General features: G+C 42.4%; 1 protein-coding gene across 1 annotated transcript in view; it reads right to left on the reverse strand.

The window, feature by feature from the left end:
• Positions 1-14,327, reverse strand: part of nfat5 (nuclear factor of activated T cells 5) — a 136,902-nt gene extending 122,575 nt beyond the window's left edge. Inside the window, 1 exon segment of the mRNA XM_033035729.1 lies at positions 13,965-14,327. Coding sequence (XP_032891620.1) covers positions 13,965-14,037 — 73 coding nt within the window. The 5' untranslated portion in view covers positions 14,038-14,327.
• Between the last annotated feature and the right edge of the window lie 870 nt (positions 14,328-15,197).

The following is a 15,197-nucleotide window of genomic DNA, read 5'->3' on the forward strand; positions in this document are numbered from 1 at the left end:
GCGCGAACCCGGTGGGCTGAAGGGCCTGTTTTCATGCTGTAATTCTAAATTCCAAAACATGATCCTGAGAGGTCTTGATGGGGCAGAAAGTCTTACAGAAAGCGGTTTCTATTATTGGAGAAACTAGAATCTTGGGCCATAGTTTGAATACAAGTCTTCAGAACTTCCTTTCTTAAACGATGGTGGAAGCAGAGGTATGTAGTGATAGAGTTATGATGAGATCAGCCATAAACTTATTAAATGGCAGTGCAGTCTTGCAGGGCAAGGTTGGCAAGTGATAGGCTTACTCCTGCTACTAATTACCATCTTCCTGAATGAGTAACTCAGTACGCAATTTAATAATGCTTCTGCAGTGTGCCTTGTGATATTTTACCATGTTAAAGACTGCAAATGCAAGTTGTTGTTAATGTTGTGCAATGTTGAACTTTTGAACAGTGTGGAAACTAATTTCATCAGGACTAGCTTATGCAGATAACCAAGAGATACCAGTCAGCCAAGGAAAATGTCTGACATGATGTTGAGCTCTTCTTCCTGTGCCCACTGAACTGAGGTCGACTGAGCTAGAGGTCCTCATCCTGGACTGTGGACCCGTTCTATCCCAAATTTAGAATTCCTGATCCACTTGGACAACTGCTTCTTACCTTCGCTTGATCTACTCTTCACAAACTGACAACATTCCATTGACCATCTCAATTTTTCCACTTCTATCACTCTCTCAAACTTAATCCCCATATTTACAGTAAAAACACAGATTTTCAGGTAACCGATGGTCCGCCCACCCCTATAAATCCAGGCAAAATTACAAGAGCTCAAGTTGAAATTCCCTTAGCAGCCACAGATGGCATTACGAGTGATGATTGCTCTTTCCGGTCGTGTCCCCCTGTCATGAAAGAATCAACTCTGCTCTCATCATCTGTCCTGTTTCGCAATAACAATACCGTAAACCCTCATTTTAATTACCCACATAACAGATGTCGGATATAGCGGACAGGCCTGCCGACCCATCCCCAGCTCGCACCGTCTCTCTGGCTGTTTAGACCCCCAGCTTCCAACCCCACTCCCGACTCGCAAGGTGCGCCAGCGAGCCCTTCTTCACCCACCACAAGGACACAAAGTGCTGAGTAATTCAGCGGGTCAGGATCTCTGGAGCACATGGTTAGGTGTCGTAGGAACCCTTCCTCAGACAGATTCAGTCAGCTGTTACTCCAGCACTGCGTCATTTCACTTTAAAACGAGGAGCCGGATTCACTAGTTTGCATCAGCGAGCTCTTCTTCATCAGTTCATACGGCTGTAGTTATGGCTCACGTTGTGGCCCCTGAGGACAGCACTTTCTTCAATGTACCCACACAGACAGAACGTGCTCGATCAGCATGGGGCTCTCTCCTCTCTCACCTGCTGTCGCTTCCAAGGTGGATAATGTCGGCGAATCCGGGGTAGAAGCTAATATAATTCACTGATCCCACATCTGACTATTATGGTCTCCAATACTAATACTGACCTCATTTCATTAGGAAACGTTTCCTCCATAGCCTCCAAACCTGCATAGCCAATTTCTTACTCTTCGATCAGGGCAGTCATGTTAGGCACTTTACTCTAACCTATTCCTTTTCACAGAGAACAATTTTTTACTTTCTGGTTTTATCATTTTTCCCCAGCACCTGCGGTTCCTCGTGTGTCTCTCTCGATTATTTATTTCCTTGTCCAGTTGCTTCCTGCTTACCTCTGACACTTTCCAATCTCTTGATCCCAAGTGGCTTATCTTCATTTTGGACACCCGATTCGCCTCTACACCTTCACCTCTCACCAGGATGACCCAAGGACATTTCACTTCTTGAAATTACACTTAATCCAGGTACATGCACCATTAGACTCTTGCACACAATAACTTCTCCTTTAACTCTACTCTCTTTACCCAAATCAAAGATGTAAATGTGGGAACTAGCAAGGGTTAAAGCTCCATCTGTCTCTTTACAGTGGCTTGCAAAAGTATTCATACCCCTTGAACTTTTCCACATTTTGTCACGTTACAACCACAAACGTAAATGTATTTTATTGGGATTTTATGTGATAGACCAACACAAAGTGACGCATAATTGTGAAGTGGAAGGAAAATGATACATGGTTTTCAAATATTTTTACAAATAAAAAACTGAAAAGTGTGGAGTGCAAAAGTATTCAGCCGAGTCAACACTGAGAAAACTGAGTCAATACTTTGTAGAACCACCTTTCTCTGCAATTACAGCTGCAAGTCTTTGGGGGTATGTCTTTGCACATCTAGAGACTGAAATTTTTGCCCATTCTTCTTTGCAAAATAGCTCAAGCTCAGTCAGATTGGATGGAGAGCGTCTGTGAACAGCAATTTTCAAGTCTTGCCAGAGATTCTCAATCAGATTTAGGTCTGGACTTTGACTGGGCCATTAACACATGAATATGCTTTGATCTAAACCATTCCATTGTAGCTCTGGCTGTATGTTTAGGGGCGTTGTCCTCCTGGAAGGTGAACCTCCGCCCCAGTCTCAAGTCTTTTGCAGACTCTAACAGGTTTTCTTCCAAGATTGCCGTGTATTTGGCTCCATCCATCTTCCCATCAACTCTGACCAGCTTCCCTGTCCCTGCTGAAGAAAAGCATCCCCACAGCATGATGCTGCCACCAGCATGTTTCACAGTGGGGATGGTGTGTTCAGGGTGATGTGCAGTATTAATTTTCCGCCAAACAGAGCGTTTTGCATTTAGGCCAAAAACTTAAATTTTGGTCTCATCTCACCAGAGCACCTTCCTCCACATGTTTGCTGTGTCCCCCACATGGCTTGTGGTAAACTGCAAACGGGACTTCTTATGGCTTTTTTTCAACTGAATACTTTTGCACGCCACACTTTTCAGTTTTTTATTTGTAAAAAAATTTGAAAACCATGTATCATTTTCCTTCCACTTCACAATTATGCGCCACTTTGTGTTGGTCTATCACATAAAATCCCAATAAAATACATTTACGTTTGTGGTTGTACCGTGACAAAATGTGGAAAAGTTCAAGGGGTACGAATACTTTTGCAAGCCACTGTATATAGGTCTATAAGCCTCATTTCAGTGGTTGCGAGCTTATTGGAGAGGATTCTTCAAGAAAGGATTTACTTCCATTTAGAAGCGAATTAGTCAATTAAAGACAGTACTGTACTTTACTATTCTACACCCTAGGGGCGCTGCACTGGCAGCAGCCTCTGCCTACAGCCTGTCTGTTATTTCTATCTTTTTTATTATTTTTAGTTAGTCTAAAGTCTTGTGTTGGGGGAAACTTTTACTTTTCTATGTGGGGGAGGGGGGCAGGGTAAGGAGGAAACCGTTTCCCAGTCTCTTCCGGGCGGGGACGCGACTATTTCTCCGAGTCGTGTCCTCGCCCCCCACCTCGCGGCCTACCAGCTGGATCGGAACGGCCTTTCCTGCCGGGGACCGGGAACCGGACCAGGGCTGCTACAGCGGCGGCGCAGCGCTGGAGTCACCGCGGAGCGGGCGATATCTACCGTTTGGAGCTCCGAAGCGTTGAGCCGCTGCTCCAACATCGTGGAGCTCTGGTGAGGAGAGCTTCCAACGCGGGAAGCGCTGACCGTCATCGCGCAGTCCTGGGGCGCCTTGCAGAGGGTCTCCAACAGCAGTATCCACCGTGGCCTGCGGACTTTGGAAGCCGCCGACTCCGGTAGGAGGGGGCCGACTCAGGTGTCCACGCCGCTGAGGACGTCCCGCAGCCCCGACGTCGGACTTACAACACCCCGGCGAGCGGTCCTGAACATCAGGCCGCCCGTAGCGGCAACTGCGGAGGGCACGGGGAGGCCCTGACCACGGGGAACAATGGAGGAAGAGACTGACTTTGGTGCCTTCCCACACAGTGGGAAACATTGATTATGCTGTGTGGGGATGTTTTATGTCAAACCCTATAGTGTGTTGTGTCCATTATTTTTATTCTATGGCTGTATGGGAATTTCATTTCACTGTGCCATCTGGCACATGTGATGAATAAATCTATCTTGTATCTTGTATCTTGACAGGCTTTGTACTGGGTTTTACTAACTCGATCGAGTTTTTTTGAGGAGGTGATGAAGGTAAGGCAGTGGATGTTGCCCACATGGTTTTAGCAAGTGATTTGATAAAGTAACCTATGTCAGGCTGACCCAGAAGGTAAAAATGCACGGGATTAATAGCGACTTGGTCGCATGGATTTGGAACTGAATTACTGATACAAGACAAAGGTTTGTAGTGAAAGGACAATATTCAGGCAGGTACGTTTGTAGGTAACACCAAGATTGCTAGGGTCATGGGTGTAAGGTGTCGCACTTTGGGATGTCAAATGTAAAGGGAAAATATACAATTAATTACATCGACTGACCGAATGGAACTCGAACAACAACATTGCTCGCAACATCAGCAAAACCAAGGAAGGACGAGGATCCACAAATGTATCTTTATTGACAGGAAGGTGGTAGAGAGAGTTAAATACTTCAAATTCCTGGGCGTGTACATCTCTGTAGATCTGAAGACCCAGCACATTGATGGAATCTAATAGAAATCCATCAACGTCTCTACCTATTGAGAAGATTCAGAACATCTACATATGTACAGTAGAGAACATATTGACTGGTTATATCGCGGTGTAGTGCAGCAACTCATACACCCAAGAACTAAGATTGCAAAAAGTGGTGTGAACACTGCCCAGTTCATCATAGGTACTGACCTCCACATCATCAAAGAGATCTACAGGACTCGCTGCCGCAGAAAGGCAGCCAGCATGAGACCCACACCACTCTGGTCACACTCTCATTACACCTGTCATTGGGAAGAAGGTAAAGGAGCCTGAAAGCAGTAACTTCCACGTTCAGGAGCAGCTTCTTCCCAACAACCATCAGGCTATTAAACTACAACCTTCAACTAAAGTCAGAACTGTATAGACTTGGGGGATTGTTTTTGTCTTTGCACTATTATTATTGTCTTATTTGTATTTTTATAAACTAAACTTTTTTGTTGTATGATATGGTGTTTACAGAGTACTATGTTTACATTTCTGTTGTACTGCTGCAAGAATTTCATTGTTCCATTTCGGGACAAATGACAATAAAACACAAGGTAGTCACAAAATGATGGAGTAACTCAACGGGACAGGCAGCATCACTGGAGAGAAGGAATGGATGTTGCGGATCGAGACCTTTCTTCAGACTGATGTCACTGATCCTGACAGGTTGGGTGAGTGGGCAGATGCATGGCAGATGCAGTTTAATGTGGATAAATGTGAGGTTATCCACTTTGTTAGCAAAACCAGGAAGGAAGATTATTATCTAAATGGTATCAAGTTGGGAAAAGGGGGAAAACAACAGGATTTGGGGGTCCTTGTTCGTCAGTCAATGAAAGTAAGCATGCAGGTACAGCAGGCAGTGAAGAAAACGAATGGCATGTTGGCCTTCATAACAAGAGGAGTTGAGTATCGGAGCAATGAGATCCTTCTGCAGGCTAGGCTTGTATACTCTGGAGTTTAGAAGGATGAGAGAGGATCTTATTGAAACATATAAGATTATTAAGGGTTTGGACACGCTAGAGGCAGGAAACATGTTCCTGTTGTTGGGGGGGGGGGGGGGGGGGGGGGGGGGGGGAGTCCAGAACTAGGGGGCACAGTTTAAGAATAAGGGGTAAGCCATTTAGAACGGAGACGAGGAAACACTTTCTCACACAGAGAGTGGCGATTCTGTGGAATTCTCTGGATACTTTCAAGAGAGCTAGATAGGGTTCTTAAAGATAGCGGAGTCAGGGGATATGGGGAAAAGGCAGGAACGGGATACTGATTGGGAATGATCAGCCATGATCACATTGAATGGCGGTGCTGGCTCGAAGGGCCGAATGACCTACTCCTGCACCTATTGTCTATTGACAATAAAATACTCTTGATGTCATGATGCAGCTTTATAGGCCTTTGGTTAGGCCACATTTGGAGTAATGTGTGCAGTGCTGGTCACCCTATTACAGGAAGGACGTGGAGTCTTTGGAAAGGGTGCAGAGGAGATTTACCAAAATGATGCCTGGATTAGGGAGTATTGGGTACAGGAAGAGGTTGGACAGACTGTGATTGTTTTCTCTGGAATGCCGGAGGTAGCTGGGAGACCCGACAGAAGTATATAAAATTATGAGAGGCATATATAGAGTAGACAGTCAGAATATTTTTCCCAGGATGGAAAAATCTAATACTAGAGAGCATAGCTTTAAGGTGAGAGCAGCAAAGATTAAAGGAGATGTGCAAGCAAGTTCTTTTTTTAGAGTGGTGAGTGGCTGGAATGCACTGCCAGGGGTGGTGGTTAAAGCAGATAGGTTAGTGGTATTTAGTGGTACTTTTGGATATACATATGGATATGCAAGGAATTGATGGATAATATGTAGGTGGTGGTCTTTGCATTATGTTTGGCATTGACTGTGGGCCAAAGGCCTGTTCATGTGCTGTACCTACTATTTTCTATGTTAATAACTACCATGGTTTTCCACCTATCCAGAGGTTCAGCCCCAGACCACGTGGAGAAAAGAAGCAACACAGTGCAAATAATCTATAAGGTCCTGACGCAGTCATCTACAACATGACCTGCATGTCCCGTCCTATCACAAAGCACATCTCAACGTATTGTGAAGAAATGTATTATAATTGATGATCTTCAATATACTTGGCAGCAAGGATTGTTAAACATATGCTCTTCAAAAATGTGCTGAGCACAAGTATATTTCTTGCATAATTTTTCATTAGAACTATTCCATATTTATTAAAGAAAAGTGAAAAATAGAAAAGGATACAATGAAAAGTTAACTTTGAAAATAGATAACTATTTATAACACCATACAAAATAGTGTAGAAACCAGATACAATAGCATTATCACTATGAGCAAACTGATAGCTGTTCAGATATCACACTGCAGCTATTTTTAAACATGCAACATCCACGCACTTGGTTGATCCCGTTCCCTAGCAACTAACCTTTCCCTCTTTGTTACAGGAGTCTTGTATCTTTTCCTGTCTCAAATATCTGCCACCAACATCATTTTCAATTCCACTGCATTAAAAAAGAGTGATTGCAGTGTACAAGTATAACATTTGAAATGACAAATCTTGTTTATTTTTTTGTAATAAAAATGGCAATAATACATTCCCGTAAATTCCTGGAAACAAACTGGTGTTGGACTGGATGTAACCAACAACTAATGATTTGATGTGTCTAGCTCTTTTCTATAAAATGGAATAATCACCTAAGTGCAACATCGTTGAACAAAAGCTATAGATCAATTCTATCTTTAAGAATGCTGTAAACCTCCCACTCAATTAGGTTTGCAATTGACTACAAGTCAGTCATCAAGTTCATAAAGAGCAAAAGCAACACAGACCATTGGATTGCGATTAGGCTATGTGAAAACAAGTCGTAAACTGTTGGCTAAATTGTTCTCTGTCCACAAATATCAGCTGCATGGCAATATTTATAATGGAATAATATAAAGGGATCACAATGCCAATAAATTATCAGCATCTCATGTGTACAATATTTCACTTTTACTTTTGTATCAAAGACTCAAAAAGCAGATAAAACAATTACTGATGCTATTGCTACAATTCCAGTTTGTAGACAGCTTGAAACTCAATTATGTTTAGGCTTATTATTGTCACGTGTACAGAGATTACCTAAACAGCTTTTCAGATTGCCGATTTTCTTTCCTTTTTAAAAAAATATAATAAAGGCTTATATCAACGTGGAATTTCAGATCATTTTGTATATTATTGATATTGTCTGGTTTACCATAATGCTGAGATCTACAACTGGGATAACAAAACAATCACTTCCTCCCCCAATCCCTCCCAAGATTTTTATTGACGCAATCAAGGAAAAATACACAATAGCCATGATTATTTACCAATTTACAAATGTATTACCGACACGATTCCACTATTCAAAATCAAAAGATACATGAAAACGGTAATAATCATCCATATTATTCAACCATTTTTTTCTTCTTTTTCTGAGAATAGGTATTTAGAGGTTGAAACTTTCTTGCATAACAAAACCATAAACAAAAAGGTCACTAGTCCAAATCCTGATTTGTGCTAAGTTAGCTGTTAGGTACACAACTTCATGATGGGGATTGCAATTGCTTACTCAGGGAAGGAAGTATCAGCCAGGCTTTCCTCTCACCACTGCCATTCATTGACAACTCCACTGATCTTACATTAGGAAAACAGGGTAGACAGAAATGCTGGAGAAACTCAGCGGGTGAGGCAGCATCTATGGAGCGAAGGAATAGGTGACGTTTCAGGTCGAGACCCTTCTTCAGACAGACATTAGGAAAAGATCACATTCAGCCAATGACTATAGACCTAAACAGCTTACAATTTACTTTCTAGATTAATACATTACATCTAACCATCTAATTGCGATTGTTAGGATCACATAGAATTGTGACCCAAAAGTTTATTATATTCAAAAGGAAATAAAAATAACAATCTGAAAAGGACTTTGTTCTTTCTTACTCTCCAATTCAATCCCATGTTCAGGACAGACTAGTTAAAGTCTGCCAATAGCACACTATAATAAGAGACCTGCAATAGTGATTTAGAATGGTTTTCCTCTTGTTATTGTTTTCATGTAGGGAAGCACCTGGCCCCATTTTTCACTTTGCCAGGATAATTCTGATTTCAAGCTTCAAATGTAGATGTCCGTAAATAAGAAACTCCCAAACTCATTAACACAATGAAACTCCTGAAGGTAAAGCAATGATGTCAATCTCACTCAGGATGAGTCAGAGCCCCCCCGCGGACGAAGTTGTGTTGGAGCTTCGAACAAAGTCGGGCCGAGGACGGGGCCTCGGGGTGGAGACGGGCCAAAGTGGATGGGCTGCGTTGTGTGGGGGAGCCGCCGAGAACAAAGGGGGACCCGGGATGGGTGGGGGCGGGTTGTTCATAGACTACAGCTCAGCGTTCAACACCATGATCCCCTCCAAGCTGGTTGCCATGCAGGGAGTGGTGTCCAGTGCGGGCTCCTCCTCCACATCCTGCACTTCCTCACCCTGGTTCACCGTCCGGACACAAAGTGGTGGTCAGAGTTGCCGTTTGGTCGTGAGAGGGCCCCCCCCAGTGGGGGTCCCTCAATGCAGGGATTCTGCTCCTCTACATCAGGGACCTGGGGTGGAGGGTACTGCACCGAGGAGTCCCTTGCAAACCGTTTCCCTCGCGGTTCAGACTCACCGGCCGCCTGCCACTTTTTCGGGCTGGAAGTGTCTGTGTTCATGTGTATATGGAGTGTGTGATGTTGCAGCCTTTCTTCCAATACCTGAAGGGGCTGCTGCTTTCCTTCTGGCTGAACTTCACACCCACCATCCTCATCTTTGGACACCATGTGCCTAGGAGAGAGGGTGGGGCCGAAGATGTCCTGGTTGGGTAGCTCCTGGGCCTGGCCAAGCTGGCCATCCACGAGTCACGGCGCCAGGTGGAAGAGGGCTCTGCCCGAGCCAGCTGCCTGTTCCTATTCTGGGCATCCGTCCACACCCAGGTGGTACTTGAGAGGGACTACGCCCTGTCCAAGGGCACCCCAAGGGATTTCTTGGACCGTTGGGCTCCGAGTGGGATGGAAGTCATCCTCAATAAGGATTGTAATATGGTTGTATAGTAGTTTATTTAGTATATTTGTTATTTAGTATATTCGCTAGTTTGATTCAGAGTTGACGTATGAAGCAAGATTGAGCAGGCCTGGCCTATTCATTGGAGTATAGAAAACAGAGAGGAAATCTTGCAGAAATAAAAATCAGTTAGAGGTGGTTTGACATGGTGAATGTTGAAATAATGGTCCCTTGCTTTGTGTAACTAGAAAAAGAGGGCATATTTTCAGAATAAGCAGTGGTGTAATACACTCACAGATAAGGAGAAATTTCTATTCCCAAACAGTACTCAATCTTGGGAATTTTCTCTATCAGAGAGCAATGGAGGCAGAATCAATTAATATATTCAAGATGGAGACTGACAGAAATGTAAGCCACAAGGGTACCTGAAATATGGGGAAAAATAAATGGTTTTGTGAACAAGAATAATCAGCCATGTTCTTACTACATAGCAGATCAGGCTTGAGGGGCCAACTGGGGTATTCCTGAACTTGTTTATAAATGTATACCATTCCTTCCCCTTCTATCTCCGCTAACCATTCTCCTTCTCACAACACCTTTCCATGCAACCACAGAAGGTGCAATATCAGTCCATTTATCCCCTCCATGTGAATCACTTACACTTCTTCCCATTTAGTGCACTGGTTGAAATTTTCTGGTCCAGCAATCTCTCATAGACTGGTATGTTTTGAATCAGAACTAATTAAAAAATTCTAACCAAGACATAACTAACAAAGATCTGCACTAATCTGTAGCTAGCTAACTAACCTACCAGTGCAACCTCTGCAATCTCAGCCAACAGCGATCTCAGCTGACACCATTCTGATTTAGGGAAACTTTGGGATTACAGAGAGTTCTCGGAATTCTTATATCACCCGACCAAGTTTATATGTAGCGGCAGATTTTTATATCGTTCAAGAGATTACTCCCTCTAGCCGCTGAATGGACAGCATGGTTAAGGGGAATGTCTTTATACGCATGCGAGCTCACCGTCAGAGACCTTCAGAGCTTCTTCACAGACAAGTCTTCAAAAACACAGTCTTTTGATTAATAAATTCTTTATTGTTGATGAAAAACAATAAGGTACATCCAAACTTTTCGACTCATTACTATAATCTTCATCAAACTCCAGCATATCGCTTTAAACGTTAGAAAACTCCTCGTGTCTCCGTTACACTTCGCATGGTCAAAGTGTAAACGTTCCAAACCTTCCAAACTAAACTAACAACTAAGCTTCTGCACAAGAAACTTAGCCCCAAACACGCCCAAAAATACATCATAAATCCCACCCACAACGGGCAGTCTAAAACTTAAAGACACATGCCATCATTAATAACACACAAAACTAGTCAAATGGCCACTACACTATATTTAAAAAGAACACTTCTCCCGCTCATAGGAAGAGAGTCAGGTACAATATCCATAGTCAGATCCCAAAGATGCTAGAAAAGAGAGTTTCAACCTGTACTGCATTTGGTGCACATGTGATCTTAGCTATGATGGAGAAACCAAATGCAAATGTAGATGTCTTTCTCCAGTTTGCATGCAAAGGCAACCTTGAGCTCCATGTGCACTTTAACTATCTATTTCACTCCAACTATGACTTCCATCTTTGGTATCTTTTATTGCTCCAACAATATTTAACATAAGCCTGAGGAACAGCACACCATCTTTCATTTGACACTTCACAGTGCTTGGAACATAATGTTAGGTGACTGCCCATACCCCCCCCCCCCTCCCCCTCCCCCCAGCTGTGGCTGTACATTTGAGTTTCAATTAATTTACATAAGAACAAAGGTCAGAATGGATGTGATGGTGCTGAACAATATTATGATTCACTAAAAATAATAGCAGCAGCAGTAGACCATTTGGCCTTTTTAACCAATCATCAAAAACAGAGCTGATGTTCCACCAACGCGCCAATTTTCTTACATTATCCACATATCCCTTGGTTCCCTTAATATATAGGTCCATCAATTGCTTATTTGATTGAATTTAATGACTGAGCCTCTACAATCCTCCACATTGACAATTCCAAAGATTCACCATCAAGAAATCTTGCAACATCTCAGTAATAAATAGCTTTAATCAGGGGGTACTGCCCCTGGTCCTAGATTCAAAGCCATTGGAAATATCTTCTTGTTTTCAATCTGTGGAGCTCTGTAAGAATTGTAGATGTTGCAATGAAATGTCCTCCCCTTCATCTAAACTTCAATGCAGACCTAATCCACTCAATCTCCTTGCATATGGTACATTCGCCAGTCCTGCGAACTTTTGCTATCTATGCACTATGGCAAGTATATCCTTTTGTAGGCAAGACCATCAAAATTACACTCCAAGTACAACCTCATCAAGGCCCTATATTTGCACCAAGCCATTTTAATTCTTGTGCTCAAATCCTCTTGTAATAAAATCAGACATATAATTTGCCTTCCTAAAGTACCTGCATGTTAGGTTTCAGTGGGTTATGCTCAAGAACATCGAAGTCCATTCAAATAAAAACAATATTCAATCTCTTGCCATTTAAAAATAACTTCACTTTTCTGTTTTGCACACCAAAATGGATAATTTCACTTTATATGCCCCAATTCCTGCAGTTATCCCTTAGTGAGAACCTACCAACCCAATGTGAATCTGTTTCTTCATATTCTTTGCTTCCAGTAACCAATTCTCAACCCATGTTGGTTCATTGCGCCTAACTCCATGTGCTTTACTCAGCTGACCAACCTCCTCAGAGATAGACATCTGGAGAAACTCAGCGGGTGAGGCAGCATCTATGGAGCGAAGGAAATAGGCGACGTTTCGGGTCGAGACCCTTCTTCAGACCCTTTTGTCTACCTCGGGTCTACCTTTTCCAGTATTTTCAGTTCCTTCTTAAACCTCCTCAGAGAGCTTATTTAAAATCTTATCTATTCAAGAAGCCACACCCTAAAGAGAATCCAGTAGATGCGTCAAACCCAATTGACACTAAATAAATCCATGCTCAATCCCATTGCTGGCAGTCGCCACGTTATGAACTGTTCACATGTCAATTTCTCCACATATCAGTAACACCTGTTTTCTAAAGCAGCACAAATAGAAGAGCTCTACATACACTTGCTATAATTATTCCATTTAATAATCACCCTCACACTACTCATAATTAAAGTACTGGAATATATACCTCATCAAAATATTAATAGATTTTATCATTATAAATGGCTTGAAAAATACTTTTTAAAATGTACGAGCAAAGTTGGATTTCCATGTCTGTTTATTCATAACCCAGGAAGCAGGTATATACCTTTCAAGTTGTTTAGTAATTGCTCCTTCATTTAAGATTTCAGTATTTAACCTACAATTGTGTTAGTTCCCCGTTTCCTCTCTTCCTCCTTTCTTAAAATGTGGTAAAACATTTGGTACACTTCAAGCCAAAGCAACAATTCTGAAAGCTTCAGAGTCTTTGAAAGCTTACTTGTTTTCCTTATGTGATTTTTGCTCCTGTTTTCTTCAAACCTTCTCCTCTAGGCAACTGACAATATGTTGCTTTTTGCTCTTCCAGTAACGATGAAGGGGTCTTCGTTTTAACCGTCAGTTCTGCTTCTCTTTTCGCAGATGATTGACCTGTTGACTGCTTCTCGTATTTCTGTTTTTTTTTTACTTTTAATGCTTTGATTCTCCCTACAGATGATGAATGTTGCTGACTGGTGCTCGTATTTTCTATTTATGCTTCATTACCCACAGTTAATCTCACTACTAAATAGTTCCCCAATCTACAATTAGCCCATATGAAAAATAATAGACGTTAAATGTTTGTAATAAAGAAATAAAACTGAACCATTTTCCAAACAGAATTGCAGTTTTGTTTTTGTAGTGTGACGTGGTTCCTCAGTGGTACAAGTAATTTAAGTTGTAAATATCAAACCCACCTACCAAAAGAAGTAGATTGTGGTGGAACAGCCTACCCATTTGTCTTCGGCCTGAGCTGCGAGCCCTGACAGGTGGTTAGAAATGTCAATCACATATTTCCTCATCAAGTTAGGCTGCTTGTAGAAAGGAACGATTCAATACAAACTGAAAATATTTAATTTCCTATATGACGCTTTTGTTAAAAAGCCCACGCGTGTATTCCCAATATAAAGTGTACTAGAAATGACGTGTATTAAATTAAATCTAGATCTAAATGTACTTCACATAACTGTCAGCTATTCCACAGTTACGGCCTATAGCTTGGTGGGAAACCTTAAAAAATTACCTCAAAACATACAATCTTCTACATCACTCCTGAGGACAAGAAGTGAACAAAATAGGTAATTAAATATCCCCTTACCTTTGGAATACGCACTCTTCGGTGAATTGAGATCCAAATCCCCGCTGAGGAGCGAGATGAAATCAGAGGGCATCACCTGGAACGGGGAGGAAGAGTTAAGACTCTTCCGACGGAATTGTTAAAAAAAAAATCTGCGTATTACTTTTAATTCAGGGTCAAGTCAAACCCTCGTCTCGTTAAAACTCTCCTTGCAAAGGAAATCAATGTTCGTGTTTCAATGTGTGTGCATTTGGTCCTCGGTGAAGCGAGAGTACAGTATGCCTTGGCGTACTGTGCGTTGCGCGGTGCTGCACAGATGTCCTTGTGCGCATCTCCACACAAGTGCTGGGCGATCGCGAGTTGATCATTGACTCAGTCACTCGACGCCCCGCCCCCACTCCGTCTCCATCGCCAACGCTCGGCCCACACTCAGCGCATGCGCGGACCTAGCCAACCGACGCGCGCACCCATCGTCAACCAGCACGCACATGCGCACTCCCGTCACCCCTCCCCCCCCCCCCACCGGCCCAAGCGGCTGCGCGCGCAGCACTGAACCGGACCGAATGGGTGTCTCTGCACACTCACAAAGTGACTGCGTAGTTTCAACTCATATTCCTCTTATTTGAATGTTTTAATGTCAGCAGTTTGTAGTTTTGGTTAAAACTTATGGTGCTGAAAAGTAAGGGGGAAAAAAAAGTAAAGCTTGCACCGATTTTGATTCGCCAATCCGTTAACCTCCTGAAGGATCTCAGCGTGCTCAAGTGTGAATTATGATAGCAAGTGTTGACAGACAATCTCTTCAAATATCAATGCGAGGAACTTCCAGTTGTCAGACCTACGTCGTAGGAACCGTTGATGTTCTTTCCTGAACTCGTGTGTTGCCAATTTCACAGCCTTTCTCAAATCCAGTTACATTGAATTTACCAGGAATGAAACATGAAAAAAAGTAAACATTTGCAGATGCAAGGTGCAGGCAGTTGCTCTGGCACACAATATTAAGGAAAATCACAACAGATTTTATGTTCATTAAAGAAAAGCACACTAAGGAAAAATATTAGAAACAAAGAAAGAAAATGATGGGAAAAAAACTTGGAAGGCAGGTGGCATCTGTGGAAAAGGAAACATAATGTTTTAGGCGTGAGCCACATTGTTAAAATTAATGCTGACTACCTTGTTAAGTGTTTCCAGCGATTTCTGCTTTAGTTCAGATTCTAACCTTATAGCTTTCTTCCTTTGGTTATTGCATAAGAAATA

This window comes from Amblyraja radiata, chromosome 17 (genome assembly GCF_010909765.2).
Source record: "Amblyraja radiata isolate CabotCenter1 chromosome 17, sAmbRad1.1.pri, whole genome shotgun sequence".
Lineage (NCBI taxonomy): Eukaryota > Metazoa > Chordata > Chondrichthyes > Rajiformes > Rajidae > Amblyraja > Amblyraja radiata.